This window comes from Triticum aestivum, chromosome 5A (assembly GCF_018294505.1).
Source record: "Triticum aestivum cultivar Chinese Spring chromosome 5A, IWGSC CS RefSeq v2.1, whole genome shotgun sequence".
Taxonomy (NCBI): Eukaryota; Viridiplantae; Streptophyta; class Magnoliopsida; order Poales; family Poaceae; genus Triticum; species Triticum aestivum.
This window is the reverse complement of record NC_057806.1, coordinates 436,218,855-436,236,775: the sequence shown is the minus strand read 5'-3', so window position 1 is coordinate 436,236,775 and position 17,921 is coordinate 436,218,855. Positions and strand designations below refer to the sequence as shown.

Here is a 17,921-nt window from a genome sequence, read left to right as displayed (position 1 = left end):
AACTATCAGTACCTCTGTGATAGGAATGAAACGAAGCATCCCCTATGGACAGGCAGCTTAGCCAAAGAAGCATCCCCTGGCTTTAAACTGATGCGGTGAGCATGAGTTTCATGGATGAGGGCAATCAACTGATATCCCATATGTATACTGTATATTTGTTCTGCATTTACGATACACTCGTATCAATCCAGATCTTGAAAAAAGAAGCTAGCATACATATTTACATGCCTATAGACTATGGTATGCGGATCATATTCAGGTCTGAAATGCATATAATTCTACTGCCCGTGCCCTTGTACATAGCCCTGGAACACTGAGTCCACTCCTGGGGTAGAGCAGGAGCTCCAAGAACCAGCGCTGCCCGCCTCGCCGCCGATCAGCAGGCGGCTGTCTTCCTCCTCCAAGCACCCTATCTGCTGGAGCAGCATCTCGATCTCGTCCTCCATGTCTCCGTCGAAAGTCACGGAGCTCGCTGCCGGTGTCGAGCTCGAGCTCCCTACGCCCACCGCTGTCTCGCCGGTGGAACTCGTGGACAGCGGCGTGGTGCCGCCGCTGCCCCAGGCGCGCTGATGATCTTGCACGTTAACGCGGCCCGGGTAGGTACTGGTTTGGATATGAGACCAGAACCCGGAGTAGCCAGCGGCAGGAGAGAGTACAGACTGCTGGGCTGGCCAGAGGTTGCTGTAGAAGGGGAGCCCCGGCGTGTCTTGGAGGCCGACGTGGCGCCGCTGCACGCTTAGCTGCATCCGCTCCAGCGCCGTCGAGGCGGCGCCGCCACCCGTGGGGCTCATGAGGAGGAGGCGCGGCTGCTGCGGCAGCGGCAGCGCGTACCTGATGGGGCGGCGGCCGCCGCCGAGCAGGCGCCTCTTGAGCTTGGTGTTCCAGTAGTTCTTGACGTCGTTGTCCGTCCTCCCCGGCAGCTGCGCGGCGATGGTGGACCACCTGCTCCCGATGCTGGCGTAGAGGCTGCAGATGAGCCGGTCCTCCTCGCCGGTGAAGCCGCCGTGCCGGATGTTGGGGCGGAGGTAGTTGAGCCACCGCAGCCGGCAGCTCTTGCCGCACCTGTTGAGCCCTGCACCCAGCATCAACGTGTTCAGTTCATATCATACCTAACCCTTGATCGCCCCGGTGACAGAAAGGGATATATAGGCCGCGGCCGGGAAGCACGGCAGTAGGTACGTACCGATCTTGCGGGGGAGCGCAATCCAGTTGCCGGCGGTGCCGTGCTCGGCGACGTAGGCCCTGAGCACGGCGTCCTCCTCCGCCGCCCACGGGCCCTTCTTCACGCTCGCCTTGTCGCAGCACGGCGCCCTGCCCATCTCGACGCCCAGCTCGAGCTGGATCTCTTCCGCTCTGGCCGCCGGCCGCCTCCAGTTCGGTTCACCTCCGGCTAGAGCACCTCCAGCTAGCAGCGGAGTGACTGAGCCGACGGCGATGGATGGCTGGTGAGGTTGTGCCGCGAGGACCGGGCATTTTATAGCGAGGGCATAGGATCTAGCCCTCACGACGTGGGAGGAGAAAGTACCAGTAGTACTGTACTGTACTGTGCTCTTGACTTCTGCATCTCATGTGCTTCATTTTTTTTCGCCGGCCAAATTAAGTACCGTCGTAAGTCGGAACAAAGTGGTTTTCTAGTCTTTTACAAGGGTCTTACCCCTAACAAAACTGTAACACATGATTAGGAAAAGGCTAAAAGATCTATGTATGTTTTATATTAAAAAAACCGGAAAGATTAATCCCGAATATTTGGATTTTAAATGGCAACCCGAAAGTTTTTCATGGCAACTTATTAGTTGACGCAGGTGGCAAGTTTTAGTTGAACGTTCAGATTTATCGGGGTCCAAAAAATTCAGTTTTCATGCACATATTTTCTAAGGGGGGGAATGTTTTTTTTTCAACTATAGGCATAGTTAGTCGGCGACCTCTGGCGCACCAGGCTGCCACTCAAGGAAAAACTCTATTTTTTGCTCTCCCAACTCAATACCACAAATTTTTGGTCTCTCAAGTGCCTAATATCCTCTTAGAGAAAAAATTGCCTAATATTAACGTGCATTGCACGTACACGATTATTAGTTTTATAAATAATAACTCAACTAACTTGAACATGGGAAAAAAAGGAAATGTCTTTTAGGAAACAGAAATTTTGTTTCCAATGTAGCTTCTCTCCAGTGAAGGTTTTTTTGCGAGATTTTCCAGTGAAGGGTTTTAAGATAAAGTTCAAGAATGGCAAATTAAATTAGTATTCGAAATAAACATTGATTGACAGCTTTTTTGATTTGTTGATGGACTGCATTCAATATTAATGCATTCCCGGGATTTAATGTCTCTTCTTAAGAAAATTAGCTTAAAATGCTGTTTTCTTTCATCAATGGAAAACCGGCAGAGTCGGTAGTCCGATCGGTGAACCAGTTAGTTGTCCAAGCAGTTTATTCGTTGGTTTGGGTTTGTAAACTACGCAATGTACTGGCCATCTGGTTACCAGAATATAATCGCTTGGTTGTTGCACGACACTCTCCACCCATGTAACACTTGTATGATAATACTTCTATGGTACGATATAATCTCTTATTTGCTGATGTCTCTTTAGTACTCACTCTCTGGACTTGCATAGCAATGAAATGCCTAATCACACATGAATTTTTAACTAGTGGACATCATACTGTTAGGGTGGTAACCGTTTATATTACTGAAAATATGATGGACGACATCACTGGCGGAGCTAGGCAACTTCTTTTGGGGGGGCCAAACATAAATGTGGACATTTGAGGGGGCCAAAAAACTCTTCTTGTCCTCATCTTTCTCTCCAAAAAAAATTTCCTTCACATATTTTACAAAAGCTGGGGGGGCCATGGCCCCTGTAGTTTACAACATAGCTCCGCCACTGGACGACATACTAGCTATAAGATGGTAGTTGGTGGTGACATAACAAATTTCATGGAAACATAATACAATGTGATCTTGGTTTAAAGCCCTCGTTGAGGTAAACTAAAGAATGAAGAAAAATAGCAAATTAGATTAAAGGTTTGGTAGATAAATCATACCAAAGACTTTCTACATTAATTAGTATGTGGCCCTTTTAGCGGCGCGAGACGAAAATACTAATCTTGGCAATGCGGCCAGATTAGATTTACAAACACCCCCTGTTTGAATGTTCTTCTCAGACACTTGTTTGTGTAACAACTGTATTTGCATGTCTGCAAGTGTTCTCTTTTTCTTTAAAAGGTTGATTCATTTGGATAGGAATTGTGGCTTTACGTAAAGGGCTCTGCAAGACAGTAAAACCATAACCCTTTTAACTTTCGCGAGTTGTCGTTGATGAGAACCACCCACACCGGAAGGACTTCACAACAACACGGAATCATCATGAGGTACTCCCTCCATTCCATAATGTAGTGCTTCATCTATCCACGTGCTTCAACTTTGACCGTAAATTCAACTACCAAGACCGATTGCGGCGGTAGCAAAAATTATATCAGTGAATTCGTATTCGAAAGAAGTTTTCAATTATATAATTTTGGCAAAAAATTGTTTTTGCCACTCTAAAATTTGCCAATTTTCCTTATGCCACTCTAGATTTTGACATTTCACTTTTGCCACTCTTAGTTTTTGACAATTTTCATAATTGCCATTTTCATGGCAAAACCAAAATTTTCAGAGTGGCAATTGTGATACATTTCAAAAGCTGAGAGTGGCAAAAATGAAATAAAATTATTTTGCTTTTGCCATAGAATGGCAATTATGATAATTATCAAAAGCTATGAGTGGCAAAAATGAAATGTCAAAATCTAGAATGGCATAAGAAAAATTGGCAAAAACTAGAGTGGCAACAAATTTTCCCTATAATTTTTTTCTTCCGCCGCAGCTGGTCTCGTTGGTTAAATTTATGGTCAAAATTGGACCTCAAAAAGCATGGACCCACTATTTTTGAAATGGAGGGAGTATATATTTGTTCTGACGACCAAAGAGGCCATTCCTCATGTGGGCAGTAGTTTTGAGTAAAACAAATACCCCACACCTTACCAAGTGGTACGAACGCCCACATCTGGAAACAATTTGGATTACATTACATAGTCTACCATCATTTTTCTAGAAAAAAACATAAGGCCGGTGCTGGGATCAGCTATTAACTACGGAGTATTAAGAAAACTAATAGAGTAGCATTTCCCATGCCAAACAGCGTACGTACAGGCATCGAGCAAAAGTCAGCTGCGTCCGTACGCCAATAACGCATCGACAACAGTATAAAATTATATTATCGACGACGCGTCTAATAACCAAAACCAAATTAATCCCTATGATTGGGAGACATCATGATACACGCATCATGATACACGTCCGTACGCCAATCCCTATGATTATGATTGGGAGACAATGTTTTTTTTTCTCATCATTTGCAGTGGCGAACTCAGCAGAGAGAATATTTTATTAATTTCTCAAGTGTATAAGCAAGAATATTTCGGCACGCACGCCAAGTTTCAACGAGCCCTGGAATCGCTTTCTTCTTTCTCCCTTGTGCTAAACGAAAGTCCGGCGAAAACCTTCCCCTGATCGGCAAAAGATACTCGCCGCGGAAGATGCGGTGAGAAAACGTCGTCCGGCGCACAAAGTTGCTGCGGCGTCGACGACCTCTTTTCCCTGTTGATTTTGACCGTTTCGCCGACGACGACGACGGGACGTCGGGGAGGTATATAGTCGCAAAGTACGTGCTTAGTGGAGCCGGCGGCCATTACCGGCCAGGCTATGGATAGAGCTCGATCAATCTGCGTTGTTAATCTGGTGGCTCGTGGCGTAACGATTTATATTCCGTTGAGCTGAGGTTTCACACCCCGTTGTTCTTCGCCGGTACGGTCGATCCAGCTAACGAGCACTTCTTGTCCATTATCATATTTTCTGATGTGATTTTTACAAAAGTATGCGCTCCCTCCAATCCATATTGATTGCCACTAGTTTAGTGTACAGTTGATATTAGCTGATATTAATTGACATTGGTTACAAAGTTACAACTTTATACTAAACCAGTGTCAACTTTATACTGACACTGAAAATATGCCAGACATGATGTTGTAGCACAGATAGATGTTTGCACGTATACCAGCTATATTATTTTATTTTACTTTTTTGCTTTCGATGTATTCATCAAACATTATGGCACTACAAAGAAAATAAGAAGTAAGAAAAAATTACATCCAAATTCGTAGACCATCCAGTGATGACTACAATAACTAGAACCAGCCGAAGGCGCGCAGTCGTCATCACCCCTCTCTCACATAGCCGGGCATACCTTGTTGTAGTAAACAGTCAGGAAATCATCCTGCTAAGGCCTCAAAGAACCAGCGCACCAGAACAGCAACCGTCACTGATAAAGAGAAGCGTAGATCAAAAAGATCCAACATGTAGACACACGAACGCAAAAGGAGAAAGACCGGATCCAAGGAGATCCACCGAAGAGAAACGTCAACCGAATCTCGCGAGATCCGACAGAGACACACCTCCACATGCCCTCCAACGATGCTTGATGCATCATCGGAACGGGGGCTGGACGGGAGAACCTTATTTCATCTTCAGAAAACCGCCACCGCCTCGTCGTTCTGGGCAGGACACGAACCCTAAACAGACTTGAAAAGACATCTAAAAACGAAGGAGGGGCCTTCCCACCGGCAAGGACCAAGATCCACCACGCACCCATGGCCGTAAGGCCACGGGAGGCAAGGCAGATCCAGCGGCGGCGGGAGGCGGCAGGGAACCCTCCGCTAGGAGCTCTCGTCCATAGGAGTTGTAGGGGTATATAAACAGGAAGGGAAGATACTGGAAAATTAAATAGAGAAAAAAGTTTACGGGATTTTTAGTACGCTTCTGTCCGCATAGTTGGTACATCACATGTACTAGTGCAGACCTGATTATTGGCCATGCATGTGAAAACTTTCTCAAGTTGTTTTCCCCTTTAGAAATGAGAGGATCGGACAAGATCACTATCACTTTCTCCTCTTTTCTTTTTAGAGAACACTAGCTAGTATCACTTTCTCCAACGATACTAACCCAAGTAATACGCCGTGACAAATGTGTCACCAAAGTGTTGTAATCGCTGTCATTGACAGCTTTGCATAATTTCCACTATGCCAATCAAATCCAAGTCAACATGCATGAAAGTTGTAGCAAACATGCATAGTTTCCACTATGCCAATCGCTAGTAGCAAGCATGCGTGTCACAGAGTAGGACGCTTGCTTGTTATATATGGTGATTTCTTTTGGGTATATATGACGAATTCTTGTTGTGGTAAAAGTAAATCCTCATTCCACTCACAACAGGATGCATGTTTTCCCGTTGTGAGTTGAATGGCTCCCCAAGTGGTGAAAGGGGATGCATGCATGATGTGTCCTATTGTGGGACACAAGGGGTGAAATCTCTCGAGAAGACACCAGAGCCGGATAATAATCATACGATGTGGCTAGATATCAGTGGGACTTAATAAAGTCTCAGTCAAGTGACAAAACATATAAATAAAAAGAAAAAAAAACTTTTGCACAGATCTTCACGTAAGATCTCACGGATGTAGACTCAACTGAGACTTGTCAACTGAGATTTAGCAACCCGATAATCATAACACTTTGGAGGGCAAAAAGGAGGATCTAGAATGCAGGTGGAGGTGGCAGTACCGGTACTTCCACACCAAATGAAAGGCAACAACCACAACAAACACCAGATGAGAACACCCTGCGCTTTTCCCCGATGCCGGCCCCGGCCGGCACAAAAGGAGCCACGCCCACATTGACCTGGTCCGGTTCCCGGGCTTGAAAGAATGAAAGTGGCGCCGGAGAAAGGCGGGGATCATTGCTGGAAATCTTCTTTCCACAAAGGAATGTGGCCGGACCGCGAGCGATCCGCCTTCCCGCGCGCCGTGTTGTTTACTCCAAAGCGATCGAGCAAAGCGGCAACGACTTGGCCAAGCCGATGCATGGATCGTATCACAGGGTGGCTAGCTAAAGTGGCTGCGGATGTGGGTGTTTTCCTCTCCTTGTCTTGTCTCCGCATGGATCCATGGATCGGCGTCTGATTAGTTTCGGTTATTTGATTAGTTTCCGTCCTCTCATCATCATGCCGTCATGGATGTTAGAATAGTCGAGGTGTACGTGGATCCATCGAGGACAAGCAATCACACAGCACGAGCAACGGACGTCGATACTTGTTAACAAGGTTCACCAACATGTATGGTTACATCCCTGAGGTATGATTATAAGCGCACCTCTCCATATAGCAAATCACATGATCCACGGACGCCCGGACCGTCCCTCTCATGATCTCTATCTCAACCTGTAACTTATGATGTCTAGTCTATTTTGCCTACTCGCAGTGACCTTGTATAATAGTTCTAAATTACACCTTTCCGACTCAAACAGCTAACCCTCCGTTAATTACATGTCCAACTACAGCACAACTTGTACACATAAATTTGACATATATTTTAACAATGGCTTGATTAGCACGCGGACAAGGAAAGTGCTCGCGTGCAGAGGCTGCTGCACCTTCATGCATGACTTCATGGCATAAGGCCATGTCATCATCTCTTGCCAAGTGATGAATATGACAGTAAAGTCAAAAGCTCTTAATCCACTTGCTAGCCTCTTGTTGAATACAATACTGTTAGATGGTCAGTGTTCATGCATGCATCTTAATCAGGGTAATTTCTTAAGAGGTTAACCATGAGGATCTAAGTGTTTTAACTCATTCCGACGTGACACTTGAGGTTAAACCAACTGATCTTTTTTCCTTCTGACCTCGCAAAGCTACAAAACATGACATGGCTCCTTTTGTTTTGTTGTGTCAAATCATGACGTGATTAGTGAATTTGTTTTGTATTCAAACAATTATAATACCTTATATAGTACACGTAAGTTACCATGTTATTGATGTCTTAAATGATATCATTGCGCCGGCCATCTTTTGTTAAGTCTCCTCTGTATCATCAGATGCAGAAATACCCGCGATTAAGTCAAGAATTTATCTACTTTTTTAAGTCCACACAAGCGATAACCATCAATGACTTGATTCAGTAGAAATTGTAAATGAAACCGGGGCGTGACCAGCATATAAAATATGTTGGCTTTGTAATAATGCATGATAGTTGGCTGGTGGCCTAATTATGATATTAGGGCTGGTCGCTTTCAAAAATCCAGCTGCACTGAAAACACTAGTACTATTTTTTCTGAATATATGAATAGGATAATTTTACTTGTTGAAACAGTAAGAAATTTGCTTCCTGCTTGACGAATTAACAACTCAAGGTCAACCATGTATGAACGATTGATAGAAGTATGAGGCGACCTTTGAAGTGTTGGAGGTGCTGTTGTATGGACAAACTGACAAATCAAGTGTACGTCCAATAGCTTAGCCATGACAAGTACACACTAATCAATCATTCAATGATTGATGAATAAGAACTATATAAACTTGGAAACCCTCCAAAAGAGCCGGTGCTTGGATTGTATCCTTGCAGCGATAATTTTCATTTAAACGCACGCAATTTGTTTTACAATTAGACAGTCTTTGTCATGGCAATATGGAGGTGACAGTTGATGCAATAGTTGCTTCTGGATAAGAAGTCAACAACAAAATATGCCTTGTTCCTTTCAGTGTGTTGCCATATTTTATTGATGCTTTTCATGGAGCGTTGTATCTCGAAATTCAGATGGCATCCTGAATATGACTTCTTTTATAGGACACAGTATGCAATTTTGACTTATGTTCTTGCAATTAGATGCTGAAGAGAAGCTAGGTCTATCTGATCTCCAGTTTCCATGGGTGCCATACTAGCCAACCATCAGGAATCAAACTTACCTGCTACACAAAGCCAATTTCATGTAATCGACAGTTTCAAGATGCAATCAAATCCAACATAGGTGGTGACTTGGAGAACATGATCAGCAATACTATACATACGCATCAAAATGGTGGCAACCACACACTGCTGGTCCATAATACACGATGGCTGCAACGGTACATAAAGTTGTAAGGGCATGTCCTGGTACGGGAAGTGATTGATTCTATTCCTCTCTTGTTGAAGGGCCCATCCCTGCTGATGGGCTGTCCGCAAAATACTCCGGATGTTTCAGGTTAACACCATGCTGCAAGAAATTTGTACAAAAGCATAAAATCAAAAGAAAATGAAGCATATGCTCGCACGTACACAGAAACTCTAGGCTTGGTCGTTGGGGAAATAACACCCAGGGCAAACAAAGTGCGGGTGAGATTTTTTCTGGTCATTAGATTTTTTCTGGTCATTCAATAACCTAGGGGGAGAAAACCACATCGAAGATCCATTCCCTGTCATCGTTTGGCAGAGGGGGGAGACCCCTACTCCGTACTACAGCGAATACTTCGCCAAAAAAATTAAGAAAAAAAGAGAAGGTGCCATGAACTGGGGCAGCTCGCCCTCAACAACTGGCAAAGCGTCAGCATGCGAGGAGCCTGCTTCAGCATCTCCAACAAGATGGCGCGGCTCGCCGTCGCCATGTTCGAGTTCGTTGTAGTCTACTGCATTGTTGCTGCTCTGGCGAAACCTCCCTCACATTCTCTGGTTCATCGCCGGATCTGGAACACTTCATCACGGAAAATTTGTCGGGGAAGACATCGGAAGTGGAACCCTCCCGTGGAACAACACTGAAGACGTGGTGGAGGTCAATTAAGAGAGAAGCAGACACATGTACACAGAACAGCAGCGGCGGCGCCGGCACTAGAGAGAGGGAAACTAAGCAGACTCATGTGGAAGGGAAGGTGGAGGCGTCCGACTCGGGCAAAAGACGAGGAATTTTTGCCGGATGTACCGAGACGTGGGAATCTTCCCTGGGATATGACGCGGACTGGGCCGGGGAAAACCCCATCTAGTTGGCCACCAGATGGCCATATAGATTTCCAGGGTTAATGTGTCTCGTGGGTTTTTTTGTGCCCAGGGATAAAGTCTGGGATCCCGGAGGGATCCCGTGCAATCAAATGAGGCCTAAAGGTGTTAGGCACTCAGTGGGGGTTGGGGTGGCACCTAGAGGCTAGAGTCTCCTCACCTACTAGTCGGCTACCTACGTAGGCTGAACATGTGAGGTGAGAGTGTGTTCCACTAGTCGGACATCTTTTAGAACAGTGCTCTGTGGTGCACATTTCTCAGTAGCACAGGCTGGTGCACCACCTTGTTCTTTGTACAGACAACAGTTGCAAACATATGATACATGAATGCGGTGGATTTTAGCATGGTATGCGTCAGTGATAACCACCAAATAACTGGGGTTTTAGCCTAAACAGGTCATGTTTGTGACAAAGTATGAGTATATTGATGACCTGTATCGGTATGGTATTTTAGTATTTGCGAGTCATAAATGCCTTTTCTTTAAAATGTATCAGATCACCAGACTAGGGTGCTGTTTGTGGACTAGTGGGTCAGCTAAGCCGAAACAGGATAAAGATTTTAAGAGCCTAAATGCTTGGTAGCATTCACTAACAATGATGAGCTGCTGCAGCAGGCGTTGTTGAGAGAGAGAATAACAATGAATTTCTCCAATCAGAGGCATGTTGCACTTGCAACAGCATGTCTGGTGGAAATTAGAGTTTTTAATATCAAGCTAAAATTTTCAGGAGGATGTCTGACAAGTGGCTGGAAGATATTTCCATGTCTAACATCTTGAGCAGGCATGAGCAGAATGCCCTGTTATGTGAGGTTTGGGTTGAAGGTATATTGATAACCTGAAGATTACCTGACTACTTGCATGCAACTGAACATAACTAGAACTTGATTACCAAAGAACTAGCAACCCACGAAGGTGTGCACAGAAGATATACTTTGGCGAATATATGCTTGTAGAAAATTGGATAATACCATTTTAAGTTTGCAACTTCGTCCGACAAATGAGCAATTGCTTGAAAATAATGGTTTGGCGGGTTTTCATAAGCATGAGCATTCTCACTAAAGATGATAAGAAAATGGTGGTTAGATTAGACATGTGTAGACTGCTTTTTCTGCTCATGTCATCTTTAGTGATTGCGCCATTCCCCGTGTTACTTGGGAGATGGACATGATTTAAACCTTTGTAGTATCACTCAGATTCCCTTTCTTTTAACTGCTTTTCTAATTAGGGCGGAAATAAACAATTGAGTCCATCTGTTCAGGACAGAGAACATGATATATATATTTATTGTTATCTCTTCATACCCTTGTATGCTTTGGCTGCTTTGGAGCATGTGCAATATCCATAATAGTAGATGTCTGTGTGGTTCGTTCTTTCTACATATACAGACCCTATAACTCAATGTTAAGGAGCTGCCACCAGTATGGCCTCCAAAACATGGTTAGAAGGCAAAACTGTAGGAAATCGTTTGTCAATTAGACATGTAAGTGTCAGGAGCTTAAATGCTGATTTCATGTAAGGTGCCTTTGTACTGGTATGCTGGTAAGATGTTCCTAGCTGCCACCGATTGGTCAGTTTGTTAGTATGAACTTTGGTGAGCTGTGAGAAGCTTGGCACATGTAAAACTGAATCCATATGAATTTGGTTTTGCCTCTTAGAAAAAACCCGCATCAAGCAATCCGCTTGGTCTACAAGGATCAACTAAAGCCTTTCAACGGATTTATCAGTGCAGGGATTCAACTAAGAATGTAACTGGCTGAGTGTTATTCTGCGTTCAAACAAAATAATGTGGGCTTCAAACATGAGAAATAAAGAAGTAAATGGTGTGCTGTTTCATATAAAAATAAAACAAAAACTCAGATGTAATAGAAAAATGGTTTACCTCACGCAGGGCTTTTGAAAGATCATCCATTGTCAATACAAGACGTCTATCCTGAAGTACAATAAAGCATGTCATCAGTAAGCCATAAGAAGTAAGAATGGCATGCCAGGTTTCATGGTAGAAGTAACATGGAATTTTTAATTAAGAAGTAAATTCACCTTCGGTTGTTTGCTCTTGTTGTCTTTGATAGGTGCTGCAACCCTGGCTTTGCAATGCCTAATTCAAGGGAAAGGATAGTGCAATATCAAATTGGTGTGAAAGATATACTACAATTGCTATATGTTATGTCATGCTGACACCAATAGACGAATTGCATTGAGGTGAAAAAACAAACTAGTGCAGTTGTGGGTTCACGTACTGAAGGGAGTCACTTGCGACGTCTGAAATGAACTTTTGAGTAGCTATAGCAACCAACCTTGTACTGCATACCACAAAATTAGGAAAGAAAACAAAAAAAACATGTCATTCATGTGGACAAATAATCACCTGAGTTGAAGATTTCTCTCAGACTATGCTTAGCAATTTCTTTCAGACTAAAACAACAACGTGCTAAAAAACCTCTCTGTGGCTCCATATATCACTATGCTTAGCAAACTTCAGTTTGAGATTACCGAAAAAGGCTTTCGCCCCGCTTTATAAATAAAGCAAACCGCCACAGAGCACCCAAACATGAACCCACAACTGATTCAGCATGGTACCCAAACATGTTATAAATAAAGCAAACCACCACAGAGCACCCAAACAAAGGGGGTCTCAGCGTAACTACCGATTCAGACATGAAGTCTTCTCGGGAGAGGAATTGGAGGTGTAAGGAATACTCACAGGCGTAGGTCAGGGCAGTGGAAGCCGCTGCGGCCGAGGTAGTGCTCCACGAGCTCGTCCGGAATCTGCCACGCCACCGAGTCAAACACGGAACTCAGCATAACAAAAGGGGATTAGGGCAGGCAGCGGCGGCATACCATGGGGTTGTAGTCCATGAGGGAGGAGAGGAACTCAGTGAGTACGGCCTCGTCATCGTGCCGCCCGTCGCTGCTGCCCGCTCCCATGCCCGGAGCCATCCCTCCGCCTGCGCCGCCGGGGTTGTTGCTTCCCATCACCCTCCCGTCCGCTTCCTTGCTGCTATGCTGGGTCTGAGTGGTGAAGAGGAGTGACGACAGTGGCAGATCTAGAATTTGAAAACAGGGGATTTTCCTAAAAAACATTGACAATAAATATGACATGTGGACGTTCTAACTAACTACCAATACCACATAGAAATAGATCAATATGGTCTTACAAGCATACTAAAATTCTCAATTGAGTCTCAGTTTTGCACCAAAGAAGGCTTATAAACGTTCTAACTAATTTACTTTCTATCAATCATGAATTCATACAATGACATAACTGAACACAAATTACGTACTGGATGGTGGGTAGCACAGGGAAGAGCAAACCCTAAATCCAAAATTGGGGAATGGCCGAATGGGCAGTGGACGAGCTGAACTGGTACCTCAAATCAATAAGGATGGTTGCTGGCTTGCTGCTGCCTGCCGGCCGAGAGCCGGTGTGCGGAGTGGGCGGCGTGCGCCGGCTTGCAGGGGCGCCTGGCGGCCAGAGGCAGGGGCACGGCCCGCACAGTTGCGGTGGCGCGGCTGCTGCCGAGCCCCAAACGCCGAGCGGGCGGGACGGAGAGGCTGCGGCTCTGGGCGTCCGGCGAGCGGGGAGACGGGAGGTCGGGATGGGAAGCGAGCGGCTGGCTCGATGTGTCTCGGCGGTAGGGGCTAGCTGCGGTGAGTTTTTTCTCGGCCTATGCAGGAACGAGGGCATCTCCAGCCGTTGGCCCCCCGGAAGCGCCTAAAATTGCAGCTAGGGGTGAGCCGGCGTAAAAATTGGACCTGGGGACGAGTTGGTCCCCAGCTGCAGGTCCCAAGGCCGCTCCAGGCATATTTTAAAATAAAAGAAGTTCGGCGAAGTTTGGCTTAAACACGATAAAATTTGGCCAAACATGATAAATTTCGGCTAAACACGATAAATTTCGGCACATTTCGGCGAAGTTCGCGGATTTTTATTACATAGCACATATACATAAACTAATCTAAAGGAAAAATTGGCTGAAGTCGCCGCCGTCGCCGCCGTCGTCGTCGGCGGCCTTCTCCTCCTTGACACGGGCACCCCTGCTGGACCCCTGCCCGGCGTCGCCATGGCGGACTGGTGGCGGCGCATCGTCGTCGTCGTCGCTGTTGCAGATGACGACGACTCCGCCTTCGTCGCGGCCGCGTCGATACTCCGTGAAGCGAAGCAGGGCGGCGCGCTGACGCTCCTTCGCCTTCTCTAGGCGCTCCTTCCCCATCGCTATGGAGTCCCTGCGCGCCCATTCCAGGGCCGCGTCGTCGTCATCGAGCTCCGTCGTCATCGGCGCGGCCGGCTCCTTCTTCACCGGCGCGAGCCCCGGCTCCGTCTTTGGCTTGACGAAGCGCGGAGGAGGAGCCGACGAGTAGGCGCGCCGGCCGCCCTCGTTGATGACGATGCTGACACTGCGAGTGCGCCGGCCGAGCGGCGGCTCCGCCGCGGGCTCGGCCTTGACGCCGAGCAGGGCCGGAGTGCCGAAGGAGTGCGATGAAGATCGGGAGGAGGAAGAAGAGGAGGAGGACCCAAACCTCCTTGGCGCCCATGGCCCGGCGCGTGGGTGCTGCGCCGGGGCGGCCGCCCTCGCCGGGTACGCCAACGGCGGGTCATTGCCGCCCTCGAGGTACGTCAGCACGCCCTCGAGTGTGCGGCCAGGGACGCCCCACCATAGGTGGCGCCCCTCGCTGTTCTGCCGGCCGCCGACTACCGGCGCGCCGTTGGTGGACGCCAAGCGCTGCTGCTGGCGGCGCTCGAAATACGCCGCCCAAGCCGCGTGGTTGTCGGCGACGTACTGGGGGAGGGAGAGTTGGGCGTCGGTGAGGGAGGCGCGCACGACCTCGACTTCCTCGGCGAAGTACTTCGGCTTCGCCACGGCGTCGGGCAACGGGGGAATGGGCACTCCCCCGGCGCTGAGCCTCCACCCCGTCGGCCCGGCGCGCATGTCAGGCGGCGCCGGGGTGTTCGCCTGGAACAGGAGCCAGGACTCCTGTTCGCGGAGCGAACGGCGGCCGAAGCCGTTGGCGGCTGCCTCGTCTCCGGGGTAGCGTTCCGCCATGGCGACGGGCTCGGGAGAGGTAGAGAGATAGAGGAAGGGGCTGGGCGGCGGCGCTCGGGAGAGGTAGGGAGAGGGAGGAGCTGGGCGGCGACGAGGGGTGGGGCTGGTGTGGGCACAGGCGAGTGTAGGCCACCGGCTATATAGCCGCGCCGCACCCATGTGTACGCGTGCGAGGGAGGGGAGGCGTCGGCGCGTCGTCCCGTGACGCGCCGCCCGTGAAGGAATCAATGACAAGGCTGACCGGATGCAGCCTTGCCATTGATTCCCCGCGGGAATCGAGGCCGTTGGGGGAAGACGAGGCGCCGTGTCGCTGACGCGGCGGGCCCGCGGCTATTTCGCGCTAAAACAGTTCGCCCCGGCGCCCCCGGGCGCCCCAGCGCGCCGGGTTCGGCCTGAGTCCACCGACGCTGTTTTCGGCCCAGGCCGGCGAAAATCGAGCTCCTGAGGGCGCGACTGGGCCGTTTTTTTGGCGCCTGCGTGAAAAAACGCTTGGGGAGGCCTTCCTGGGCGGCCGGAGATGCCCTGACTATTGTCTTTAATATACTCCCTCCGTTTCTAAATATTTGTCTTTCTAGATATTTTAACAAATGATTACATACGGAGCAAAATGAGTAAATCTATACTCTAAATATGTCTACATGCATCCGTATGTTGTGTTCATTTGAAATGCCTAAAAAGACAAATATTTAGCAACGGAGGAAGTAAATGATAACAATCAGACAAATTTATAAAAATACATTGAATGTTGTATAGTTTTATCATACGAATCTGCTAAAAATCAGTCGACTAAGACTTCGTTGCGAAGTCTTAGTCGACCTGCCAGTCGTCCGATCTATGTTCGCGGGAAGATTCGCGTTGGGGCGCTTTGTCCCTCTTTTTGGCCCGTGTAAGGCGCGGGCCGGCCCGTTTCATTTTGCTTGTCGCAGCGTGGCCGCGCGTGAGCGTTTGTGCGGGGCGGGCTTTTTTGTTTGTTTGTTTTAATTTGTTTTTTTTATCGGGCCGCTGGGAGGGAAGGGAAGCAGGCACCGTGGTAATTAAGAGGGGAAGGGGAAGATGCTACCGTGGTAAATATGAGGAGGGGAGGGGTCAGTTAACTGCAGTCATTTCATCTCTCTCCATTCTCCCTCTCCCCAAATCCAAAGAAGTGCTCGTTGCTCCTGCAGTTGTTCCCTGACGGACAGATCCGAGCGCTCCTGCAGGGATGGCCGATGCTGCTAGCCAGGTGAGTCATCCACAAGCTTACTTGCTTTTTTTTTCATGGCACATCATAGATCTGATTGGGCTTGTATGGGTTCCAGGTTTTTTTGTTTTGTATCAAGTACTATTGGTTTAGTAGTTTCAAGTAAGAGAATTGCCCCCCAGTGTGTAGCTCTTTTTTTATTAGATTATATAATTTTTTTGTGTTCGTGTGTATTAAGATGTATGCTGAATTTTGATTACAGTAATCTAGAGTTACTAAAACTATGTTTTTTCATGGACAAAGGTGTTGGATGGTTACTGAGACTATTTTTTTCTACTAGGAGTTTGTTTTTTTGTTACTAAATCTTTTTTGTGTCTCAGTAGAAGTTGAAATCATGCCCATGGAAAGTAGAGCATGATGAATCTTTTTCAGTGGACCCATTTTTTTACCAGCAGTGTATGTGGCGTCTCGTTTCTCAGATTTTTTTAATCCCAACCCATTTACTTGTGTGGCACTTGTTTTTTTTATTTATTTTTTCAATTTGTTTTTTGTAAGTTTCTTCTTAGGAGGTTACTCCCTCCTTTCTGGTTTATAAGGCTCAATTCAAAAATCTCACCAACCAAGGTAGATGATGAGTAGTGGAATATTTTTTGTAGTTTGCAAAAGCACCCAATTAATGCTCTTGTTTTTCTCAAAAAATTATGTTTACGAATGCATTAATTGCAATGCATGCATGCATAAAGTGCATGTATTGGTCAGTTTTCTCTTAACACTTGCATGCAATGAGTTAATGCACATTGAAGTCTGAACATGTGATGGGAAACAACTAAATTGAGCCTTATAAAATGGAAAAACTAAAATTTTGAGATAAGCCTTATAAACCGGAAAGGAGGGAGTATATCGAGTTAAGATTCTTTTTATAGAATTAGTAGTAAAGCCAAGTAGCTATAATAGATTTTTTTTCCTAGAACTAGTAGCACCACCATTTTCTATGCTTGTAGGTACTTTTCTAGAGAAGTTTGTTCTTTTTTTAGGGTTTTTTTAGCTGAGAATATTCTGGTCTAGCATTCAGCAAAAGTACTAGTCAACACTTTTATTAATTCATGCTATGACTTTTTATTTTCTGAACACTTTAGTGGAACAGTGCACTTTTCCTAGCATGATAGCAAAAATTAATCTAGTCATGTGTCAAGGGGAACAGTGCACTTTTGTTTCTGTGTCAATCCTGAAACTGGATTTACTGCATTAACGAAACTGTTAGTTCTGAAATTTGTTTTAAATTTTGTTTTTATTAGTTTAACTATAACTTAAACCTTTTTTAAAATCTATTAAATATGGAAAGGGTTTTACTTTTTGTTGCTAGTTTTAATCTGAAATTGCTTTTTAATTTTTCTTTTTGTTAAACTTTTTTGTGGCGCACAGAAAATCCCCAAGAAAGTTGTTGTTGCTGTGCCATTTGAGGAACAGGGTGTTGTGGGTGTTTATGTTGATGGTGGAAAATTCAGAAAAAATCCCATACCACACTTGACACTTCTGATTACGGTTGCATTGTGTTGGACAGCAAGAAGTGGAAGGAGTTCGCAGCTAGCAGAGGCCTTGCGGTCAATTCAGCAATTCTCATTGGCTTCAAGGAGAGCATGACCGGCGGTGTTGATGTCTTGCTCGGGATCAAGATTCTAGGCTAGGCACTCTTTGACCAGGGGAACGAAAGACAGTACATCTATGATATGTCAAGACCCGACGAGCCTTTTTTTACGCTATGTTAAACTCTTTGTTAGTTAACTCGTATCTCAAGAACCGTCGTTATGTGT

General features: G+C 46.3%; 2 protein-coding genes across 3 annotated transcripts; both read right to left on the bottom strand.

Moving 5' to 3' along the window:
- Positions 1 to 129: 129 nt before the first annotated feature.
- Positions 130 to 1,427, bottom strand: LOC123107082 (transcription factor MYB36). The gene is made up of 2 exons (XM_044529086.1): positions 1,184 to 1,427; positions 130 to 1,072 (listed from the first exon to the last, which is right to left on the bottom strand). Exons 1-2 carry the CDS (start codon positions 1,317 to 1,319, stop codon positions 279 to 281), a joined length of 930 nt encoding a protein of 309 aa, XP_044385021.1. The 5' UTR covers positions 1,320 to 1,427; the 3' UTR covers positions 130 to 278.
- A 7,411-nt stretch (positions 1,428 to 8,838) lies between these two features.
- Positions 8,839 to 13,591, bottom strand: LOC123103800 (transcription initiation factor TFIID subunit 10). 2 transcript variants are annotated; one of them, XM_044525479.1, is made up of 7 exons: positions 13,260 to 13,591; positions 12,730 to 12,935; positions 12,593 to 12,657; positions 12,129 to 12,191; positions 11,929 to 11,986; positions 11,771 to 11,821; positions 8,839 to 9,120 (listed from the first exon to the last, which is right to left on the bottom strand). In XM_044525479.1, exons 2-7 carry the CDS (start codon positions 12,862 to 12,864, stop codon positions 9,040 to 9,042), a joined length of 453 nt encoding a protein of 150 aa, XP_044381414.1. In that variant the 5' UTR covers positions 12,865 to 12,935; positions 13,260 to 13,591; the 3' UTR covers positions 8,839 to 9,039. The 2 variants fall into 2 exon arrangements, with proteins under 2 accessions (XP_044381414.1, XP_044381415.1); XM_044525480.1 differs by having other exon boundaries at positions 12,730 to 12,900.
- Positions 13,592 to 17,921: the final 4,330 nt, after the last annotated feature.

What these genes read in the sequence shown, in the direction of transcription:
- LOC123103800 (XM_044525479.1), bottom strand. Translation starts at nt 12,864, where the DNA reads ATGGGAAGCAACAACCCCGGCGGCGCAGGCGGAGGGATGGCTCCGGGC. An exon ending in TCATGGACTACAACCCCATG is followed by an intron (nt 12,658 to 12,729) that starts GTATGCCGCCGC and finishes GTGGCGTGGCAG; the next exon opens with ATTCCGGACGAGCTCGTGGA. An exon ending in ACAAGAGCAAACAACCGAAG is followed by an intron (nt 11,822 to 11,928) that starts GTGAATTTACTT and finishes ATTGTACTTCAG; the next exon opens with GATAGACGTCTTGTATTGAC.
- LOC123107082 (XM_044529086.1), bottom strand. Translation starts at nt 1,319, where the DNA reads ATGGGCAGGGCGCCGTGCTGCGACAAGGCGAGCGTGAAGAAGGGCCCG. An exon ending in TGCGCTCCCCCGCAAGATCG is followed by an intron (nt 1,073 to 1,183) that starts GTACGTACCTAC and finishes TGCTGGGTGCAG; the next exon opens with GGCTCAACAGGTGCGGCAAG.